General features: G+C 43.2%; 2 protein-coding genes across 3 annotated transcripts in view; one reads left to right on the top strand and one right to left on the bottom strand.

Annotated features, from left to right (window-relative positions):
* The window catches only part of LOC146988007 (mitogen-activated protein kinase kinase kinase 12-like), a 29,961-nt gene extending 8,997 nt beyond the window's left edge, over window positions 1-20,964 (bottom strand). The window contains exons 1-7 of one of the 2 annotated variants that reach the window (XM_085777581.1): window positions 20,807-20,964; window positions 6,189-6,724; window positions 2,906-3,089; window positions 2,400-2,591; window positions 2,134-2,292; window positions 502-660; window positions 210-318 (exon numbers count right to left, since the gene is read on the bottom strand). In XM_085777581.1, coding sequence (XP_085633707.1) covers window positions 210-318; window positions 502-660; window positions 2,134-2,292; window positions 2,400-2,591; window positions 2,906-3,089; window positions 6,189-6,684 — 1,299 coding nt within the window. In that variant the 5' untranslated portion in view covers window positions 6,685-6,724; window positions 20,807-20,964. Of the gene's footprint in view, window positions 1-209; window positions 319-501; window positions 661-2,133; window positions 2,293-2,399; window positions 2,592-2,905; window positions 3,090-6,188; window positions 6,725-8,824; window positions 9,399-20,806 lie in introns of those variants that run through there. The other variant, XM_085777580.1, reaches the window with a different exon arrangement.
* A 1,087-nt stretch (window positions 20,965-22,051) lies between these two features.
* myg1 (myg1 exonuclease) overlaps window positions 22,052-24,449 on the top strand; it is a 29,454-nt gene continuing 27,056 nt past the window's right edge. Inside the window, exons 1-3 of the mRNA XM_085777579.1 lie at window positions 22,052-22,140; window positions 22,268-22,425; window positions 23,246-23,358. Of these exons, the coding sequence (XP_085633705.1) occupies window positions 22,294-22,425; window positions 23,246-23,358 (245 nt within the window). The 5' untranslated portion in view covers window positions 22,052-22,140; window positions 22,268-22,293. The remainder of the gene's footprint in view (window positions 22,141-22,267; window positions 22,426-23,245; window positions 23,359-24,449) is intronic.

Raw genomic sequence — 24,449 nt, 5'->3', positions numbered from 1 at the left:
TATTCAGGAAATCTTGTTTTAAAAATGAGATAAATTGAGACACTGGGTTGGACAAATTAAATCGGTATCTTCCAAAATTAAAGTGATTTTAGTGTATTTTTTTCTCTCTGAGTTACATCTCCACACTGCAGTTCACCGAAAAGGAGGGGACACCACACTAAAACTCAAACCTGATAAGATGTAGATAGGGATAGATAGAGGGAGCTCACCTGAGACTGAAAGTATGTTTCTTGCGGCGTAGATAAGATATCTGCTGAGGCGATGTCCAGATGCAGGAGAATCTGTCGAAATGACGGTCTGTTTCTTGGCTTGCAGTTCCTGTGAATGGATTAAACAATGTTTTTTTTTTCAGGCCTGTTTGTTCCTTCCATTTTATTACATTCTTCCTGCCACTGCTTGAGTTTTCTTTTTCCAAATCACTCTTCTTCCCTCCATCTCTCATTCCCTCCCTTCCCCTCCCCTCCCCTCCCCTCCCCTCTCCTCCCCCAGCAGCGTGCTCACCAGCATTGCCTCAGGAGCAGTTTGAAGCTGTCTGGACAGCTATCAGGTACGGGCAGCTGTAGACTGTTGTTCCCCACTCCCCAGATGATCGCCGAGGAGTCCACGTCCTTGTAGGGCACCTCTCCTGTCAGCATCTCCCACAGCACGACGCCGAACGACCTGCAGAGAGATGTGACACAGTTACCGAGTGAGTGACGAGATGAAAGGCAGCACAACTGAAATGTCACACTGTAAAGAAATCTTTCACTGGTGCAACTGTTCTCAACTGTCCTCTCTGTAAGGAGACATTTAGCTTTCATGAAAACATTTTTGATTTAAGTGTCTTGATGAATTCTGTTTAATATGAAAAATCTGGTGGTTGGTAAGTTTTTCATCATCGGAAACATATCTGCTAATACTGTTACACTGGTAGTAGCCAAAATGATGTATTCTACCAAATCCCTGTGATTGGTCCCATAGGTGTATGTATGTGTATTTATTTATTTATATGTATGTAGGCTATGTATGACAGATGTTTAATCATTTTACCTATATTAACCCAGTTGTAGATGCTTCAAAGCTCCAGAGAACAAATGTTGAGAAATTATGTGATTTTGAATTGAAACTTTACTTAATTTCACTTCATTGACGAAACACTGAGCTGTTTTGCAGGAGAGCAGGACAACGAGGCCCACAGGGATGGTAACTAAGGAAAGTCTGTTGTTGGTGACCCTCTGGGTTGCCATGGTGATCATATGCAGTATCCAAGGTGCCAGTAGCATCACATTTAGCATTGAGGGGGTGTGTGATGTTGTGTTTGTATGTGTATTATTAGACTCTCTCCATGTTGTTTATGATTCACAGCATATACCTATAGCGTATCATATCACTTACATCATTATATTATTATATTACATTATTATTTTGTCAGTAATTGTAAAGTAATGATAAAAGAAAATACTTAATACTTAATTTAAAAAAAGGAAAACGACAGTGTTATTCATCAAATCCAGCTTTGGCCAGAAGAAACTATGCTCACACAAATTCTTCTTATTGTACATAATATAGGGGATTTATACTGAAGCAGATTAATATAAGGGTTCCACTTTTTCAATATATTTACATACATTTAAACAAAACTGTACAGTATACGCCCATGCTGTGCTTTCTTTCTGCATCAAAAGCTTTTTAATCCTATTTTCACTTCTCTGCTAATGCACTGTTGGCCCCGGGCCAAACCATCCGCAGGCTTGGACGGTTATTCCAGCCTTTCCTGAGCACTGCAGCATCTGGCAAATCAATTATTAAATTAGCCAGCGTTCCTTTCAGGACGGAAAGGCAGAGTGATGGAGGGATGCAGGATGGTAGAGAGAGAGAGAGAGGGAGGGAGGGAGAATTTACAGGGGGGGATCAGGCCTACACACAGGGCAACCCATCAGACATGGCAGAGACCCTATAGAATTTCATGTAATGAGATATTGTACATAATACTGAATAGATTTTCTGGAAACAGGATCCTGTGCTCCATACTGTAGCTGCCTGTAACTAATGAGATTCTATGTTGATTCAGCCACAGATAAGACGAATCGGGAGAGAAAACTGCAGAGCTTCAACAATGTAAAAGGATAGTTTCAGAGGGATTATGACACCTACCAAATATCCACCTTCTCCGAGACGGGCTCATTGCGAATGACCTCGGGAGCCATCCAGGCCACCGTCCCCGCGAAGGACATCTTGGTGCTCTTGTCGCTGAGCTCCTTGGACGTCCCAAAGTCAGAGATCTTCACTGAATCGTCGTAGGTGATCAACATGCTGGAATCAGACCAGTGGGTGGCAGCCAATTAATTATAACCTCTATGTAGATTTAAGCTCAAATTGAAAATGATTAAACATTTGTGGTTTGTCTCGACCAAACTCACTTTGGTGACTTGAGGTCTCGGTGGATGATCTTGTGGAGGTGAAGGTAGTTCATTCCCCCTGCGATGCCCATGGCCCAGTCCATGAGCAGGGATGGGTGGATCTTCCTGCCTGCTCTCAGCACCTCGTACAGCTGCCCCTGGGCACAGTACTCCATGATGATGCAGTAGCATGGAGCCTGAGTACAAATACCCCTGAGTGTAGGAGAGCATGTATAGTATGTCAGGACAAAATATCAGAGAGTTGTTACAAAGCCAGACAGTTATTGGAGCTTGGAAACATTTTAACAATTTCAGACCCATCATTAAAATCCAAGACTGCATTTCATGGATTCTGAAATTCTATATAACCAAGAAACTTTAAATTAATGAAGAGAATTTGAAAAACAACACAGAGATAATAAAGGCATTAAACTGGAAATTATAATTAAACATATTCTGTGTAACTGCAATTTTAGTAGAAAACTCAATTCTTCTGATACAATAAGCAAACTGATTATTGTACTAACCTGAAAGTGATGATGTTGGGGTGTTTGAGTTTGCGCAGGTGCTTGATGTCGGTCTCTTTGATGTTTCTCACTTTCTTTACGGCCACTTCCTGTCCGTGCAGTTTACCCAGGAAGACGGCGCCCTGGGCTCCGCTGCCCACCCACTGCAGGTCCGATATCTCCTCGAACGGGACCTCCCATGCTTCTGAGGACGGGGGGAAGTCAGCAAAGTAGTTGGTGAGACTATTGTATCAACATTTCAATTAGAGATACAGACAAAGATGATGACTGTATTAACTGATTCACCAAAACTAAACGTCATCATCATGTTCTTAACAGCAGCTGATGTTTATATTCGGGGTCCCCAGAGGATGAATCTTAATCACTCTAGTGATCCTCTGATTTCTCCTTTCAAGTCATCAGGTCAAATTTTAATTTGCTCAGTAGTGTGGTTAATGTTCAGGTGCTAATTAGTGTGGCCGATGTTGTCTGGCCTGCCCTGAGTGGGTTTCGAACCCGGGTCTCCCACACCACGGGCAACGATGCTAACCGTTTCACCAAGAGGTCAATGACCGCTTGGCAAGTGGATTAGCACGTCTTTCATTTCATTTATTAAGGACTGCACAACAAGTCAGCAGAATTTGCTTTTATGGGTGAGTGAGTTTAACTTCAGTACCGCTAACCGCCACACGCTGTCACTTCTCCTTACTGGTACCTCGTGACTGTGACTATACCCGCGGACCTCCGTTACATTAGCAAATGTTAGCATGCTTACAGGCTGAATTGGTAAATATTATACCTGCTAAACATCAGCATGATAGTGTTGTCATAGTGAGAGTGTTAGTACCAAAAAGCCTCGCAGAGCTACCAGTGTGGTGGTAGAGTTTCAGTCTACTTTGAGGTTTTTTTCCCCCAGATTTTCCTCTCGTCTCTTCATCTGGCATATGTCAGGAAGTTTTATAGAGCAGCATTCTCATACTGGTACATGACAAAATGTTGATAAAATGGAAATGAAGATTTCTTGATCTATATTTAACAGCCAAGTGGATTCAACAACTATGTCAAGATGCAAACATCCAAACACGCATCATCGACAGCACCACCTCACACGCTGCCATGTCTTAACATCCTGTTGTAAGCCTCAAAAACACAGGTAGAGTTTACAGCTTGAACCTCACCTCAACCTAAGACTCAGGGTGTGCAGGCAAACAGACAGGGAGCTCTAATCTCCTGTGGGTAAGTCTCCCTCAGCCTCTTAAATCCTGCTTAGTGCCATTGTGGGGCTGACGCAAAACAGGGGTCCAACATGTAAGGGATGGGGGGTTGGAAGAAGGACAGGATTTGAGAGTCTAATGTGGATGTATGGTGAATAGAAGGTGGAGGGGAAGTGATGGTAGCTCTGTGTGTGTGTGTGTGTGTGTGTGTGTGTGTGTGTGTGTGTGTGTGTGTGTGTGTGTGTGTGTGTGTAAAGAGAAGAAGAGATGGGAGGGGGATTCCCCCCACGGGTCGACGGGGGGTCCATGTGGCCAAAGACAGACTGTTAATACAGAGAGAATTTACAGCCTGCTCTGCTCTGGTTCTTAACAAGGGGGAAGAAGATTCAGCCACATTTATCACATTAATAAGGATGATATGAAAGATTAATGCTCGCCGGTGATTGATTGAGGGCTCAGCCTCTAATGAGCCCCTCAAATTTCCTACAATAAAGGCCACATCTGATACACCAGCATTTCCATTGGCCTGCTTTGTTTGATCTGAAAACTGTAGCCCATCACCAGACACCCCCAAAGTCCTCCCCGAATCAATAAAGGACACACATTTTTCTTGATTTCCATTGTGCCACATTGTTCCCTTCGATCAAAGCTTTATAATAGGGCATTGTCACGCGTTAGGCAGCCAGTCACTTGAAATACCCCCTATTTATTTCACTTTCACAATATCCGTTTTGCTCTCCTCGGTGTGTACGGCTCCCTGTGATGCCGCACAGAGGAGGGGAGCAGCGAGGTGCAGATGGGCTGGGAGTGATAACAGCACAGGATGAAAAGGAGTGGAAAGGAGACAATGAGAGATGGGAGGAGGGGAGCGGAGGGGAGACGTGGAAGTCAAACGAGAAGATAAAATACCAGGAGGCTATAAAAGACAAGGACAGATATAAAACTGCCACCTTCATGCCTGATGTGCCATGCTGTATGTATCTTATCAAGTTTGTTTTTTGACATCTTATCTGACTTTATGTCTTCACATCACTGCTAGATATTATTAAGTGTTTCTATTTGTGGGTGTGTTTATGCATTCATCCTTGGGTGCATGCTTTGCTTGCGTGTGTGTGTGTGTGCGCGCGCGTGTGTCAGGTTTGCGTTAATAGAGATGAGAGGTGCGGGGTCAGAGCGTGGCCATGCATAATTCATGAAGCAGATTTGGCGGAGGAGTCCCAGGGGAGCTCTGCGCTATTGTAGTGGCTGCAGACATAAACAACACAGCGTCACAGGGAGCTAGTTTCATTGGGGAGGGTAGGAGTGGGAGGGAGGTGGTGGGGTGGGCACGGGGAGGAAAAAGGATGGGGAGGGGAGTGGGTGTCAGGGGAAAATAAGCCCTTTGCAGCTTTGATAGAGTCTCTCTCTCTCTGGCTGCAGCTCGTTCGTGTCAAGGAAAGTGTTTGTTTACAACGTGGCCTTTGTGGGAGAGTCATTTTCCTACCAACTGTTTAATGTAAAAGTAAGAGTAAAGTGGCGGGTGAGATAATTTCATTAGCATATCAAAGCTTCAGACTGGAGTTTTATGGGAGCTAGTGGCTGCTTTTATTGGAAAAAAATGAAAGGCGACCACTGATCCCAGTGTGTACACTGCCCTACAAAGGCAAAGTGCAGTATCTTCAATCTAGTAGAATTTGATATTGGTACTGCTAAAATTTTCCAGAGTTAGTGATTGAGCTTTTTATTTTGCTGTCCATCCAAAAAAGCACTGTGAAACCAAGGCAAAGTGCAGTATCTGTAGCTAATACCAAGCCAAAGTGCAGCATCTGCACCAAAACCAAGGCAGAAGTGCCGTATCTGCCATAAAACGGTCAAAATTGGTCAGAAAGACAAACTACAAAATACATTTAATTCAGTCCACCTTTATCTAATCAATCATAGACTTGGTAGTTATTCATAATTTGATGCTTAAACCTGACAATGAAAAAGACAAAAAGCTGTTTTTCTCAGTTTGGCATTTTTACAGATACTGCACTTTGCCTTTGTAGGGCAGTACAGATGTGACCGTGTTTGCATTGTGTTCTCAGATGTGAACCGACCGCCACACTTACCATCCAGGTCGTGTTTGTGCTCCGTGGAGTAGGCTTTGCCGATCATAGTCCAGACCGGCCGCAGACATCCGAACAACCCCTCCAGAAACCCTCCTCCCCCGGTGGACTGGCACTGCAGCCTGGCATCGTCCGCCTGGCTCCGGACCGCGCTGCTGTCCGGCTCCTGTCCCTCTCCCAGCTCCGTCCTTCCTGGACTCCCGTCGTGCTCGTGGAGCTTCAGGACGCTGTTGGCAAAGTGCTCCTGTTGTTCCTCGCCTGGCGTCTGGTTGTGGCCCGCGGTCTGACCGTCTCCGCCTCCGGGCTCGATGACGCCCCCGGTATCGATGGAGAGGACGTTACGCAGGACGCACTGGGTCGGAGTCAGGTCCATTTCGGGGGTGCATGGGGTGCATGGCGTTTCGGCATCCAGCCGCCGGAACGATGGCGGGTCAGAGAGAGGTGAGTTGAAGCCAGAGAGAGAGGGGGACGGGGCACGAGGTTCATGAATGAGCGCCATGAGGGACTGCGGTCATCCAAACAACTGGAAAACTGGGAGCCTTGACAGGAGCAAACAGAGAGAGAGAGAGAGAGAGAGGGAGAGGGAGAGGGAGAGAAAAAGATGGATGGAAATCATTAGAAAGCACATCAAAAGATGAACCATTGCTTCTCCCTTCTGGGAGCCATCTAGGCCAAACTGGCTAAATATTGACTTCACTGGATGGAGTCACATCTGGAAGATGATTATTTAGGCCCAATATCAGTAGATCCTTTAGCTATAGTTATTAAGTTATCACAACAGGAGGAGAAATTCAGTTGAGTGATTGTTCTGCTCCATAAAAGTCTGACCTACGAAGCACTGAACCATCTGCAAATGGAAGCGAGCACGTTCCCCCTCCAGCAATGATCAATATCACAGAAATGCACATTCATAGTTTCTATGCTCGTCTATTTCAGGTCAGTGTTTGGTTTTCTTGTATCAGTCTGATTCCTGTGCAGCTTTCTATGAAAACAACACGGGGTTGGTCTATGATGAAGCATACACAACAACAAATACAGTTCATCATTAACATGAGTATCACGGAACAACAAATTCCCCCATCTGTTTGAGAGTACTGACCTATTGTTTGCCTGCACCACGAGTGCAATTTTGAAATGTGATGAAGGTGAGAGTATAGTGGTTATTACTCCACATGCACCATATGATCGGGACACTGACATTAACTAATGAGTCATGATGTATGTGAGGATATTAAATCAATACTAGAATGTGAAATGTGATTCAGGAGGGACAAAAGAGCGGCCCCCGCGTCTGGACCATCAATCTGAGAGAGCCTCAGGTCACAGCTGGCTGTGATGAAGTGCACGGCAGATAAGACAATACAGTCCACTCTTGGTCTAACTTGACATCCACATAGGTGTCACAGCATCACAGTAAATAAAATGCAATCACTCTAGGCTACATCTTATAGAATATCACAGTAATAGTGATGCAGCGTTGTTGTGTCCATGTGGCCACAGCTGCTGATTTACATTCTACATCCGAGCATCACCACTGCTACATTAAAATGGATGAGATCAGATAGATGATGGCTGTGTAATACTGAGAGACTTCTGCAAGCCCTTTTAATGGCTTGTCATTCCTCCAAGGACAACGGTGTATACACGCTCAGTAGAGAATGAAAATGCATTATTTCTTCTCAGAGCCTTCTGAAGTGTTCCACTCCTCCTCAGCCGCCTGCGACTACTCCAGGTGACAGGTTTTTTTTTACCTGCTCCACAGAACTGAGATAATAAGCAGCCTTCACAGAGCTACAACAGAGCTGTCATACTGCATGTACCTACTACACATAAAACACAAGTGTTATCCTCTTAGAGAATTTTAAACATGGAGCTTATCGGCTTCTGTGTCACATCACCTCAGTCAAGTGTAAGGTGCACTTCAGGTATCTTGTTCATATCCTCACCAGTAATCGACGTTACATTACAAATCCTAACCTGCATTCAATCACAGACTACTATTGGTGTATCATGGATGGCCATCCCACTATGCCACAAATCATACACAACCCCAAAACGAGAAACACACAAGCCAGGATGATTCATTAGCAGAGGCACAAGCACAAAACCATTCTCTAAAAAAAACACCCACATACACATTCTAATTATAATTTTCTGCGCTGAGAGAGACGCAACCACTGAGACACATCTGGTGTCTGAGGGCTGGGATAATCACATATCATTCACATCCGACTGATCCTGACTCCTAATAGTGCCGCTCCTGCTCGCTCACTTTATTTCTTTTGGAGGTATCAGCTGCAGGAGCTGCAGGAGCTGCAGGAGCGGCTCTGTTACAGGCCAGTGCGTCTCGGATGTATCGCAGCGGTTTCTTGTGCGCATCGCCGCCTCTCCTCCTTCGCAGCCTCCCCGCGGTTCGGATCCGATGCTGCATCAGTGGAGCATCACTGACAGCAGCACAGTCAAACACACCAGCATTGTAGCCTATAGCCCGTTTTCGCCTCTATAATAAATTGACACGCTGCGTAAAAATTTGTTGTGCCAAGACCATCTGCCTGCTCTGCTCCCCTGTCTGTCTGTCTGTCTGTCTGTCTGTCTGTCTGTCTGTCTGTCTGCTCATCACGCCGCGTTGCGTTTCCTACCTCAGTGCCGACACCGTAAATCCATCGCCGGTGACTGCAGCTTATTCCTCTTCAGTTTTTGGATATTTAGTTATAATGATCGTCTATAATTTTTTCTCGTCTCGGTTTGTCGCTGTGATCGGCATCCGCGCTCTGTCCTTCCTCCCTCCTTCCTCCCCTCTGCAATCCAGTGCAGTGCGCTGCTTTCTCTGCCGTGGAGGAGTCTGTGTAGCAGCGTTTATCCCAGTGAGCAGTAAACACAGCTACAGCTAAACTCCCTCGGTTCGCTTGTTTTGCTGCTCCTGTGTCGCCGCCTCCTCCTCCTCCTTCTCCTCCTGCTTCACCAGTTCTCCTCTGAGGATGCAATCTGCGCACAATCAAGAATTTATAGGGCTACCTCACCTATGGTAAACACGACCAAGGAGGGAGGGAGGGAGGGTGAGGGGAGAGGGAGAGGAGAGGAGAGGAGAGGAGAGACGGAGGGTGGGAGGGGTCCAGTGCTGATGTCCACCTATCAGAGAGGAGGGAATGTGCTGTGACGCGCTCAATCCGGTGAGACACGCGGGACAAACCGCAGGTAAAGGGGTTTATGTGTGAGTGTGGCCACTCTTAGGGCAGGGAGGAGGAGGAGGAGGAGGAGGAGAGGAGGGGGGAAGGAGGAGGTGGTGGGGGTCAGCCGGTATGTGAGGTGATCAAAATGATGTCATCCCCATGGCATGCAGCATTTGACTGGACGCAGCCTTGAAAATCCCCTCAAACCCTATTAACGCCCTCTGCTTCCAGTGTATAATCTGTGAGCAGTGCGCAATGAGCCGCAGAGAAAACACGTAGAGAGGACGACAGGTCGTTTTTTTTAATTATTATTATCACCATCTTCAGTCTCTGCTGACCCATTTCTCTGAGACTGAGGGAGATCAGGACAGGAGCCTAAATGGGACTTTCCCCAGGCGTGATTTGTTTCCCTCAGCGACTTTAATTAACCTGAATGAAATCAAATACCACGCTAATTTAAACACCTGTCACCTTTTAACACATGCAGGGGTATATCTCAATTTGTGCATGAGGACCCCAAATACACGCAAAAACACCATCACCTTGTCTTCAAAGCAACGTTTTATTAGTCAGGTTTTACTGGCCTGCTGGTGCACTGGGGGGTTTATTTATGAAAATCAGGATAAATCCTGTATAAACTAGAAAAGCCCTCACAACAGACCTCTGCCAAATTCAAAGTCCAACCAGACTCATACGGAAAAAATGAATGATCCGGATCTGAATGGGCCCATGCTCCATACGTCCATGTCTGGTGCCAGTCACTTTTACTTATTTCATAATTCTATGACAAACAAACACAGATGGAAACATAACCTCTCTTGGCAAAGGCCTGGTAATCCATCCCCTAAAGTTTAGGAACCCTTTTATACAACACATTAGAAACTCACACCCCACCTCTCACTCACACTCAAGTCAGGCAAATCCTGTCTGGTGAATGCGTGCCAGTCCAACTCAGCGGTCCAACAGGGAGATCATCAAATCACTGTAAACACTGGAGAATCTTCCCAGAGTCAAAATATTTGGCAGGTGTCCGATCGAGGGGAGATGTGAGTTTGTGGAACAGCTGGGGATCCCGTGTGTGAGCTGTGTATTTAACTGAGGGTCTAAATGGTTGTAGCTACATGACCCTTTTTGAGTGCTAAATCCAAATCCAGCCCTTATCTCCCAGATTAAGCTCATGTTAGGCTTAAACCCACAATGATGACCTCATCGCTCGGCTTGTAGACAGGCGGCTGGGGAAACCCTAACTAGTGCACAGACGAACCATGTGACCACCTGCGCCCACGCACACAAGCATTCAAAGCCCCCCCCCCCCTCTCTTTTTGCTATGAAATCCTAATGAAAAGACAAAAAGATCACTGCACTGCAGGAGTTAGACACCTCCAGTCAAATTACATTTTGGGAAAACAGAATACTCCTGTTTTCTTTTATTTATCTTTTGAGTCATCCTCATTCTTCCACATGAATCCTTCCCAAATTAAAATGAGGAATATTTCTTGTTGTTTGGCTTGTTTAGTGGTTCATGGTTTAACACAGAAGCAGCCTGAAAGAGAACCAGAGGTTTCAAGTTTCCAAGTGCTTCATAGTAGTCCAAGAGTCCAAGAGCAAAATAATATTGGACCTATTTTTATAAGTATTTAAATATTCAGCTAAACATTTTACAACATTCGGTTTCACAGTTGGACACTGTCAGGAAACTGCTTGCATTTTAATTCTACAATTTAATTTTAACATTATTTCGACATTATCCTTAAGTCCCGTGGCCAAAATGTGATTTATTAATATTTCATGTAGGTTTTAATATCACACGAAATAGAAATACTGAGGAAAAAAAGAAAAAAAATTGGCAGCTTTAATCATTCTCACTATTTTATGCACAATTCTTCTGCCTCCTCTGCTCTGTCTCGAGGCAGTCTGAATGGAGCAGCACATCCTCTGTTCTTCTTCCATCTTTTTTCTTAAAAAACTTTCTCTATGATTTATTTATTGGACTTGCAGTTGCAGTGCGGCTCCTCAACAGGGATGTTGGAGGCCTCTGAGGATCGGTGCCGCTGCCTCTGATGTCCACCAACACAGCTCCTCCGTCTGTTGTGGTTGCTCCAGCAGAAAGGAGCACAGACTGAACACCGCGGGGTATCGCTCCTCTCAGATAAAAACCTCAAATCTACAAAGTGACAGCTTTTCAAAAAAAATTACATTTCGACAGGCCTCGCACTGATTGTTTTTAAATGCTGCGCGACGGACTCTGGATGAGAAATGTGCATTTAACTGTCACGTTTACAGATATCAAGCACATGAATGCAAATATGATGGTGTATAAATTAGAGCGGCGGTGCTTTAATCTGCAGCAGGCGCTGAGTGGTGTCTATCTAAATGGCTGATGTAAAATGCGGCATTGTTTGGCAACACGCCTCGTTATCTGCAGGAGAATTAACAGAGGCCTGGAGTGAAGGATGTCGAGAGGAATGTCATGTGTGTGCATGTGTGCATACATGCCTCCGAGTATGTGAGTACAGCATGTTGTGAGGGGCCCGGTGCCAAGTGGTCACAGATTGTCCCAGTCCGGTTACAGGGGTAGGGGGTAGAAGAAGAAGAGGTGAGTGTGTGGGTGTGTGAGTACATGTGAGGCTCTGGGTGTTGACGAGAGAATGAGGGGGAGGGAGGGCAGCTTCTGGCTCACTGGAGAGCCTATTTATGGATCCTCATTGAGAGCCCCTTGTGTTACTCATTGTCACTTTCTCTCACACACTGGTGAGTGGGTAGCCAATCATTAAATCCACTCAACTCTGTTCCTAAAGGTAATGTGAACAGAAGAGGGACAGATAATTGGCACTCTGGTTCAACATCGGATTGGCTAGAAACAAACACAGAACAACAGAGACCTTCTTCTGGATTTCAGACAAGGTAAGTCTGAGATTGTCCGTCTGTCTCTACCTTCTTTATACAGTCTATGGTCTCTACGTACACTGTGTGGTGGTGTTGACCCCTTCCTGTCTGCTAGGAGGAGCTGATATTGCTGCTTCATACTGTCAGCGGATGGGATTCATTAAGACTGGCGCCACCCCAGTATTGGTTGGCGACAAGGGGAGGGAGGTGTTGTGGGTGGAGGATTCTCCATTTCAACAAGATGATCTCACCTCCTGTCTGCAGCTCAGGAAGACGAGTTTTCATTCATGAAGTTTATCCATTCACGAATGCATGTGCTCAGATGTACACACACACACACACACACACACACGCGCTCGAACAACCTATCCCCCGACGGGATACTGAGGAAGCAGTTGAGCCCATGAGGTAATATCCAGGTGAGATCACTGCTGGACTCCAGGGTTCCTCTTTCAAAACTCTGCAAAGGATGAGTGTTTATCACCGTTCATCACTCCATCTCTCCTGCATTACAGCATCGCAAACTAGGGCAGAGCTAAGATGTCAAAAACTGACTGGAAAATGTACTATGTTCGCAAATTCTTCTGGCCACTTGGGGGCAGTGGAGACAAGATATCAACGAAACAATGATTTTATATCAGCTATGTTGACTCCGGTATGCTACATTTTTATCTTGATTAAACAGCTTTGGAGTAATTTGGCTTAACTTGTTATGAGGGAGAATGGAGGTTCTCTGCATCTTTTGGCTGAAAAACAACTTTGCAAGATCAGAGCCACCAACCCAGTGTCCCAGCTCTCGTCTCTGTGGCACTGTGACACAAATGCGTCCTGTAACCTGTAATCTCTTGTTTGTGACAGATAAGACTTCACAAATATACACGTTTTACTGCTTTCTCGTTGGCTTCCTTGTAAACAAAAGCACATGGCCGGGAGGAGGGTCAGCAAAACAACGGAAAAGCGACTGGACTTACATAGTTCCTCTTTAAGGGAGCTGCAGGCCATGGCACACTGATCAGAAGATTGCCAAGAAAATCTACTCAACACCACAATGTCTCATTTGCCAACATAAAAGTGCTGCAAGTGAGGACAGCAGGCTAGTGACCGGCTAGCTAAACTTAAAGGGATAGTTCAACATTTTGGCAAATTGGCCCATTGCCATAATCGCTATAGTCATAGCAGTAGGTTCATTACCTTTATTTGTCGGTGTAAGCTATTTTTAGAACGGCAGAGCGCAGCCACGAGCTGCTCAGAGCTACGCTACGGAGGCTAATGGGATTTCTTGGTTTCCCTCTTCAAACTCATCAAATACACAATCCAAAAACTCCAAAACACTTTCGTGGACAAGTTGGGACCTGCACATTCACCATGCTATGAGATAATAATGGACTTCTTGCTGAAAAACTGTCCCTGAAGGCAACGCGCATCAGCAGTTCTGCATGAATTTACCTCTAAAACAACTCTGTCTCATAACGTTCTGTTATTATCTCATAGCGTGGTGAATGTGCAGGTCACAACTTGTCCACCAGAGCGTTTTGGAGTTGTTGGATTGTGTATTTGATGAGTTTGATGAGGGAAACCAAGAAATCCCATTAGCCTCCATAGTGTAGCTCTGAGCAGCTCGCGGCTAGCTTGCACCGACAAATAAAGGTAACGAACCTACTATGACTATAGCGATTATGGCAATGGGCCAATTTGAAAAATGTTGAACTATCCCTTTAACTCTCAGCAATGAGCCTTGCTGCAGTTGTGCGACAGTGACTGTGGTTTGCTGCCCAGGACTGTGCACCCTGACCAGGTGCTGCCTTTCACTCAAATCAGCTTGGCCTGGAAAAAAACCCTCAAACGCCACACCGAGCACATGGATCAAGACATCGGTGAATCATGGATAAAGAAAAGGGGCTTTTCTGCTTCCATTTTTTTGCAACAAGATTAAGTTGCAGTGGGAAAATCTGGCTGGCATTTCAACTGTGGTACAGAAGAAATCTGGCCTCACTACCAGTATCAGAGAAAGTCTGCAAGGAAAGTTGATAATCAGCCTGTTTGTATTGGTAATTGCTTGGTTATGTAAGAGCCTAAGCATTACATTAGTATAGGCCTACTTCAATGTTGTTTGTGGTGTTTGGTCAGCATCCAGCCACGGGACTTTTTGTATTGTTGTTAATCAATCCTTTAATAATTTCATTATTTATTGATTGCTGAATTGTAAAAAGCATTCAGGAATACAATACAAGGTCTGTAATGTGTTGGCATTTTAAAATGATGTGACTTACATGTTGCTCTACGCAAACTTAATACCCACTATTGATTTGTTTCCAAGTGTTAAATATGTTTGTCAATTTTTCAAGCTGAGCTCAAATTTTGGACATTCTCTAAAGCACCCTGAGCTGCATTCACTCTCTATCAGAAAGGAGCCTCACATGTTTGGGGGTGCTCAGTGGTCGACTGGTACAGTAGCAGTTGATCGCTGGATTGAATCTCGACTGAGATAATCCTGACTGCAATCTCCTATCTCTTAAAGGCAAGAAATGCCCAAAAAATAACTTTAAAGAGAAAGGAGCCTGACATGTTTTTCTGACCCGTCCCACCCCATAAAAAATAAAAAGCTTTTTCGCCAAGCAGATTAAAGAGCGCTTGCTTGAATTTTTGTTTTTGTTTTGAGCTTTGTGTTCTTCTGGAGTCATGAGTCTGGCCACCTGACTCCAAGTCCATCATTCGCTCATCTCTGCTGATTTTGGTCTCTTTCACTGAAAACAGTTATATAGAGGGTATGCGTTTACGTCACGTTGCCCTCGGCAACGCCCCGTTCGATCGGACTGAGTGGCAAAACAAGCGTCCCTCAACATGCTGGCGGATAGCGGTGGACTCATAAACTGGATAAAATATCTTATATCAAAACAAATTGATGTCAAAAGGAATCGACAACCAGCTCCCCAAAACCGTCTGCTCCACTGACACTTCCTGTAACACAGTGTGACCGCGGTACCTGCAGAGTGACAGACAGGCTCAGTGTTGTTGTGCAGAGGGACGAGATTACAGCTGTTACTGTCGTCCTGACAGTGACTCCCGACACTAAAACAGGAGCTGCTTTTATTCTGAAAAACTCTGACCAGTCAAACTGTAGGATGTGTTAGAGGACTAATGTATCTGTCTAAACATCATAACTATGACACCTGAAACTGTAAACACAGCTGATCGATCGAAAAAAATGACCGCTCCAGTGAATTTAGTTTTCCGTCATTGAGAACAGGTTCTTGAATGTAACTCGGTCAAAGTGAGACGTATCCTCAAGATTTTTAGCAGCTCTGTTAGGTCATGCATGCTTTACATGCTGGCAAAGCTAGACATGTCAGACTTGTGTGGGCTCTGAGAAAATCGCTTCGTTACTTGCTCGTTTTTAAACTTTGGCGGCTCTGCCACTCGTCTTTTTGCCACTCAGTGGACGTTCCACAGCGACTTCCGAGTACCGTGACGTCATGTGCATACCCTCTATTGTGTAGCTCAGAATATAGTAGGAATGAGAGAGAATTTGAACAATAAAATTGCTATTAATGGTTCCATTAACAGCATAATGTCATGAGTTCCAAGACAGAAAACCAAACCAAATTTAAGTTGTTATACAAGTTGTTAAACTGTGTAAAGCGGAGACGAGCTTCAGAGTTGGCTGATTCAGTGGTTTTACTACTACAAGTGAATCATTTCTTAATCAAGTAGTAATGTGATCCATTGTTAACAGAAACTCCATTACACAGTACCACCAGGGAGCCATTTGATAGGTCCCAAACTCATTCTGCAGCATGACAACAACCTCAAACAAACAGCCTGAGTCTAGAAGACTGTAAGGTCACTCAGAGAGCACAGACCTCAGCCAAGGCCAGTGCCAGATAACATACACCAGAGTTCAGAGCAGAAAAAGACAAATCATTGTCACAAATCTACCACAAAACCTCCTGTCACGGTGAAAACATGACCTCCTCAGTGGAGGTAACCATCATCAACAACAAGAAAAACCAGGAGTCCTCCAACACATAGCCTGGCCCCAGATCTCTCCATCACTGAGTAAGTCTCTGATGACACGAAGAAGCAGAGGGCACCAAGTCAGAGGGAACTGTGGTAAGTACTACTTGAAACAACCCACCTGCTTAGTAGGCTACTGTAAAAAACAAAATGTGACAAATAGATGCTATCTGTTTTGGTCACAACAAATAACTGATTTGATGTAGGCTAGTTGTAAAGTTAACTGACAAATAAAACCCATCTATGGTTCTTATTTTTGAATACATCCTTACTTTACTTTTAGATCTTAAAGGTATAGTATGTAGGAATTACCCCCATCTAGCGGTGCGGTTGCATATCGGTATTCTTGATCTTGCATTCACGTGAAATCGGGCAGACGTCAGACAGACAACAAACGCTGCATGTAAGTAGTCCGCCAGCACGAGGCAAAACAATACAGGCGTGACAATACGTTGTCATGGTGATGTCGTATTGTTTACCTGACCCACATTTTACCGTCTTTCTCCCGTCGAGTATGACACCTGGTTGGTTTGCCGACGGCCATCTGCCTGACAGTGGTGACAGTTTTAACAGGCGCTACCTGGAAAACTTTCTCCCCGAGCCGACAGCTCCGCTGAGTTTCTGTGGTTACCTACGGTCACGCTGCCACTGAACGTAAAAAATGGAGATGCAACATGGCAGCCTCGGTTCGGTGCATTGCCCAATGTATTTGTAACGACTTGTAACAACTCATTCTAAGGTACGAGAAAGCTTTCTTTTGTATGCAGGTGTGATTCCACTTCAGTGAAATACGTATTTATGAAAGCAATATTTGATTTTGCTAATAAAAAGCCAAATAAGTTACATACTGGCGCTTTAACACTGTTGCACAGTATTGTGTACAGCTTCAAACTCCACAGAACAGCTAGAAGTAATGTCTCCAACCAATAGGGTTGGCAACACCATCGACTTCTGCTGTGTTCTAAAATATGCAAATCCAACATATAGATCAAGCACTGCTTTGATCTTCCAGGGAGATTAGAGCTGCATCTGAGTTCCCTTTGAAACGTCTGCGAAGCGAGAAGCCAGCGAGGCAGCCTGCTGTGGAGGAGCCTCTGGCAGCAGCCTGGGCAGGAGAGGGTTAATGACAATAAAGGGGAGGATGGAGAAGCCTTCCTGAAAGTCACATGGTCTGTGCCGGGAAGGGGCGGGTGGGCGCAGGGGGGGGGGGTAGGAAGGGACGGAGGACGGGTGGTGGGGACGAGAGGAGGAGGAGTCCGGAGCGTGTTGCCGTAGAAACAGAATCCTCAGTTGGCTGGTGTGAAGTCAGAGGCGTAATATTAGGCGGTGACTGCAGTTAGATGCTGCTGGTGGTGTGAGGTGGGTGGGGAAGGGGAGACGGGGGCGTGGGGTGGGGGGTGGGGGGGCCGTGACTCACTCTGGAAGATGCACTTTGCATTCTAATGGATGGACACACACACACACAGTGTACTCTCCTGCTCAAACACACACACACCTTCCTTGGCCACATCACCTAAAACCTTCAATCCTCGCTCCTGTTGTCATCTTAGATTCTCATATGTTTTCCACTATATCTACAACTATATGGCGTCCGGCTCAGCATTATCCTGCAACACTCTGCTTCAGAACATATAATTAATTCATTATGTTGATGGAAAATCCATTAGCCTAGTGTACGTCTTGGTGGCTTCACTTCCATGTGCTGATAAAGGGCATCTATTAGAGGGACCCGAATGCTTATACAGGCTAGAAAACTATAGCCATGTAATTGGTGACGGAATAATTGCACAGTGCACATGGCAATTAAAGTGATAATATGTGTAAACCACACTCAAGATTATCATTGGATTAACCACACTTCCCAAATGCCCTTGAGTGTCGAGGATCACCAGCTGTTACAGGGGGAAGTGTTAATAATTATGTTGACGATTTTTTAGGCTGTTGTTTTGTGGGGCTCCTCTGTCTGGCTGGGGGGAAGTCACTTTGTATCTCATTAGACGTGCTGTGGGGAAATACTTGATGGTAATGAACTTTTTCCTCTCAGGGTGCAGGACAAGAAAGCAGAAGCAGAAATACTAAACATATATTTTGTCAAACACAATTCTAAATCCTAACAATTACAAAAAAAAATTAAATGTGTCATGCCTCAGAGTTGACGAGAGCGAAAAACTCAGAGAGCAAGACAAACAAAATGTGTAAAATCACCAACGATGCTTATAGATCCTCTTGATTGATGCAACACATGCCTCCATGTTTTTATCTCAGTGACAGTGAATCCAAAGGTTGGGATCACAATGTCTTGAATAAATTTGCTTCAGTTCATTATATGGTCATGAATTGTTAATATTTCAATGTAAAGATCATTTGGAAGTTTATATCATTGTATTATTTAGTGTTATCTATATTCCCTGTCCAACCACTGAACTTTAAGAAAACAAATTTGATTTCTCTCATTTGCCTACTCATTAACATAATCAATGCTGTTTCTATGATAATATATTGTGTCTATAATGTTCTAATTATAAGAAGTGTTTACTGACTTACTACCAAAAAGATGTCTGATGTCCACAGTCAAGACACCGCCGCTCTTGCTGTTCACAGCAGCCACTGCAGTGTTATAACTCAGGGGAATGTGACGTACACCTGCCCTATAGCAAATAATTGACTTTTTGATTGAGCGCTGCTTTGCTCTTCCTTTTAAGGAAAGCTGGGGCAGCTTCATTTCCCATCACTGCTCTGTGTAAAACTGGAAGCAGCGAGAACATCACAAGCACTGTGACGTTTTCTAGGCCACCGCCCACAACTGTATCTCATGGTTTGAGGCGAGCCAATGGGGCGCACGCTCGCTGGCTGAACATTATTTTCAGGCTTGTTTATTACCGCTGAGCCTGTGACTGTGACTCATTCAATTTTTGGGAAAAAGGAGCAGCTACAGTACCCATGAGGGAAAACCCAATTGTCTATCCACTGGCACTAAACAGCTCAGATTTCCTTTGGAACTGTCTGTAAATCTAAGCCAAAAGTGACTTGGATTTTTACACACCTAAGAAAAACCAAAGCTAGAGAAAAGTCAGAGGAAAATGAATCACATTGTATGTGACACAACAGCAAAGAAAAATACTAAATCTGTGTGATTCTGTTGCTATGTAAATTAGTTACTTCTTACTTCTTGTAGTATTTGTCATTAAAGTCTGTGAGTTTTCTTCTGTGTGTTAGCTAAATATCCAACAACACCCTCTTAAAACAGACAATACTGAATGTAATCCTATATGCAAAAATAACAAGAGGTTTCAAATTTGCATTCTGGAGGAACGCCAGCCACCAATTATACAGTGTTATGCTAATTATCCACTTGACTCAATCACATATTAGATGCATTAAGAGTCATTAATTCAGCTGAAGTAAAGAGGCTAATTATTATTCGTTACAAAACTGTGATGGGGGTGATGCCACATCAAAAAAAATGTGAGGATCAAAAGAGGAAAAGAAGAAGTGTAAATGAAAGAAACATCCACTGGTAAGTTCAGCCTCATGTATCAGTGCAGAGCGCTGACCATGGTGCTGATCATGCCCTGTAGCCTACTGCTAACTGCAAAAGCTTCCTTAACTGCTTACTCACTTTAGCTGTGACTGTGGACATCAAAATGATGTTGAAAATGTTGAGAAAGATTGGAATAGGATTAAATAATTAAGTTTGACTCTAGTATTAAAGTGTCAGTTTCCTGAAAACAACAACTGTAAACAAAATCGGCCAAGTAAAATGACCATATATTTCCTGACCTCAATAATAAAGAATTAATTCATTTAAAATGTCATTATCTTATGAAGGTGATTTAATAAACATTTTGTTTAATCAGCAAGTCACATATTTCTCTCCCTATATAATTAAACCATTCAGACTCGCAATGTCTCTGAGGTTAAGTTTGTTTCAGCAGCAGTTTCTGACACATTCTCCAAAATCTCCTCACATGTCAAACTTTGTTTTTTTCCACATCTACTGCAGATTATTTTCTTTTAAATCAAATGGCAAATGTCAATTATAACAACAAGGAGTTGATGGACCGTGGGCTGAAGGTCATTTTCTACAGAAACCCAACACCCATGCCCTCTTAGGAAAATGGAAGCCCCCACCTCAATAAAAAAAAGAGAGAGAGAGAAAGGAAAAAGTCAATTTCATCGATTTCATTACGCTGAAATCAGAGCTGTCAACGTGCCTGGTGAAGTGGTGATACGCGATATGCGATCAAGAAGGCGCAGCGCTGCGAAAAGACTGAGCCACAGCGACACCTGGCTGCCGTGACCTCCACCTGCATCTGCACCAAATCATTCCACTGCTACATTTAATGGCATCTGCCGTGAAGCCGTGCAGGAGCTCTGCACTGTGCCGAAATAAGGACAGCAGCAGCAGTTCAATTTATAGGACATGTCTTTGCAGACGTGTTATTATTACTGGTGCATGGCATCACAGCGGTCCATTTGAGCGGCATCGCAGGGATGAATCATGCCCTGCAGGAAACAGATTGACTCTAGCAGAAAAACAAACAAACATACCTTTAATAGGCTCGGTGTGGACACGACTGTCTGGTGGTGGCTCGGTTTGTCAAAAAAAAGAAAAGAATGACGGTTGTTCTTTTCTCCCCAAGAGGTCCGTGTGTCTCTGTCCAGTCCGACTACTACAGGGTTCCCATCTGGCTAATTACCTTGTCAATAAATCTGGAAGGTACTGTAATACCGCGAGAGCGAGAGTTGGGGCGAGGACTCTGACCCTCCTTAATGGCCACACCCCGATATCTGTGTAACTGCTTTTACAATCTTATTAAATAGAGGTCAAAATAACAGTGAAAGAACAGAGTGGTAGTTATAGAGAGACACAGAAATGTAACTGCAAGAACATAATGATAATAATAATAGCCTAATGATATTATTATTACTATTATTATATAAATATTATTATCATATTATTATCATATTATTATTATTATTATTATTATTATTATTATTATTATTATTATTATTATTATTATCACAAAATAAAGATGGAAAGGTTATTCCCTACTTAATAATTTTTAACCTGTAATTTTCAGTTTTTAATAGCCACAATCATGGCTCCATTGCCAACAACTGATAAAAGGAGGCTTCCAATCCACTATTTACTTCATATAATTTGGCATCAATTTCATTGATCACAAATTCGTTTTTGTTCTAGGAATATTAACTGTGTACATAAATTCTCTGTAGCCTTGTCTACACGGTGCTTATAGCAACCCAGTGTCAAATGTAGACCTTACACGTTTTTATAGTATTGTGGTCACTCTTGGTAATTTGTTTCCATTTGTCAGGTAACACAAATAAAGCTTCAGTACAGTGCACTACAGGAGTACAGTAGGTGATAGTCAACAGATTTTAATCAATAGCCTACATAAACTGACAAAATTGTATTTTATTCCCTGATCATTGTCAAATTGCTGTCTGACTGTCAGACAAATATATAAATTACATTGGGCTATTTTTTTTATTTTTATTTTTTTACAACTAATTTCTTTCTTTCTTTCGGCCTTGCTCTAGCCAGTCTCCTTGATGGATTTAGTCATTTAGTCGAGGGTCAGTTTGCAGCGCCCTCTGCTGTCACGGGACCTCACTTACATTCAGATACACACGTGGTTATTTAGTCCTCGTGAGTGACACAAACCTACCTATTTACAGTATGTCGACATTTTATTAATAATAAACTATATTTATGTACTTTCATTATTACAATATATAATATTACATTAAAAATGGACAAACACTATAGAACTTACCCGGTTCACAAAACAAGTGCGCCATTTCCGGTCCGGCTGTCAAATCCGTCCGCCGCCAACGCGCCTCATCGTGTTTTGAATCAGGTACCTGGCTTTCACATGTTTCTGCATACATTGAGAAAAATCACGACTTTGACGAACAGTAACATATGTGCGACTGTTTTGCGGCTGACACATCCACAAACTAACAGGTGTCGTCTGCTCTCTGTAGACGTTGTTTGTGTAAATCCACGATTCATGTCCAGTGAAGCCAAGAGACTGCGCTCAGACAACATGACCGGCGGCATGAAGATCGGCACTCACAACGGCACCTTCCACTGTGATGAGGCTCTGGCCTGTTTCCTCCTCCGCCTCTTACCTGAGTACAAGGTGAGTGAGCTCAGACAGATGCTAGACTCAGACTGTGTGTTAAATGTGTGTGCTAGTGTGCTAGCTCAGTGTGTGTATTGTTGCCCTAACCATAACCACAGGCTGCTGCTCCAGTTCAAAGGCTGCTGTGTCGATAAACCTGCAAAAAATCTTGGTTTATCTTTATTCTTCACTCTGATAATTGTTGTGGAAATGTGTCCTGTACTGTGATGTAATGGACCCCATGTCATGTTAAACCACACCAAATGGGGGAGCTGCTGCACTGATAGAAATGGATCACCTGAAAGATTAACTACAACTATAGCCTAATCATTACAGTATAATTATACTTTTTACATACAAGGAGGCAAAAAAATAATAATAATAATAGGAAAATTAGCAGATGAGTACTTTTTTTTTTTTTAAAGGTATTGTCTGAGCAAAGTGGCACTTAAATTTCCCATAGTTCTGATGAGGCCAAAATTGTAATCAGTGTTAGAAATGAACCACTTAAACATGAATCTGATTTTCACATGTGACTCATGATGGCATCGTCATCACAATCAGCTTAAACAGCACAAGATCATCAAAGGTTTCATACAGTGATACCCTCCAGAAATGATTAAAAAAAAACATAGAAAAACCCTTGTCTCTGTCTTCAGGCTTATGTTTGTGGATATCTAATCTATATTAAATAAAATTGATTGGGGCTCAGAGACCAAATGTCCTCTAGAAACCTAAATACATGTTACTCATGCAATCCAGATGTACTCCTCCACTCTACCAGGTGCTTGATGATAAATAACCTGCAGAATTACAAATGATTGTGTTCTCTGGACAGGATGCTGAGATCATTCGGACCAGGGACCCGGCGCAGCTGGCACAGTGCGACGTCGTCGTAGATGTGGGAGGAGAGTTTGACCCAAAGAAGCACAGATATGACCATCATCAGAGGTACAGCACAGAGATGAAGTTTATTGATTTTGAACTGAAATTAACTGGTATATGAACATTATGGCAACCAGAGTGTGTTTTTCTATTGTAATCTCATCATGATGCAGTGATTTATATAACCCCCACAGAATGAGTTTGTTAAATATTGAAGAGGCATCTCAAGTTTGACTTTAAATTGGTTGGTTTGCTAATTATTGTGATTTTTTTCACAAGTTACTCATTGGAATTGGAAAAACTGAATACTAGAGAAGGGGTGTTTGGTGATAGCTGCAGTGTGCAGGTGTAACTAATACCATTAACGATGCCTTGTTCCATTTAGATGTGCCAGTCAACCATGTTATTGAGTCAGCAACATAATTAATTACACCTGGGCCCGTCCTGCCTCCATATGTCACAAGGTCGGCCACCACTTGTCTTGTTTTTATTAGACAGATATTATCAGCCATATCTCTGTTCCCTCTGGAGCTGGAACAATTAATTTTTAATTTAAAAGTCAATCTAAAATGTATTTTTTCAGTTTTCATCAGTTAGTTGCAGAAGTAAGTTTTCAAGCAAAAATCTAACATTTAGGATTGTTTATACCGGTAACTTTATATTGTTTTTTCCTTTGTCTATGGGTTGGTTAGACCTGAAACAATTAGTTGATTAATAAGTTTGTTGATTGATAGTAGCTATTTTGATCATTCTATTATCAAATCAGTTTATTCTGGCTTCTAAAATTTGGGCATTTGCTGCTTTGCCCTGGTTTATGTGTATCTTTGTGTTAAACAAAAAAAGAGGCCTAAATATTTATTCTTACCTTTTTAGAGACAAAAGAGTCAGCTTAGTCAACAGTAGAAACAGTTATATGGCATGTTACGGACCAAATTATTATTATTATTATTTTTTTTATAGTTTTCAGTGGTGCAAACAGTCTCACGAAAGTATTGATACAGTTGTACACATAAGAGTTATTAGACTTGGAAGTACATATCTTTGTCCCATTCATATTAGATGACATGATAATATAAAATAATACATCGCATTGGATTTAAGTACATCACCTTGGCTTCACCAAAGCTTCTTAAACTCTGGACTGGGAGGTCAAACTG

This window comes from Trachurus japonicus, chromosome 5, assembly GCF_045865225.1.
Source record: "Trachurus japonicus isolate A0001 chromosome 5, Traja_1.0".
NCBI lineage: Eukaryota > Metazoa > Chordata > Actinopteri > Carangiformes > Carangidae > Trachurus > Trachurus japonicus.
This window is presented reverse-complemented; position numbering and strand designations above follow the sequence as displayed.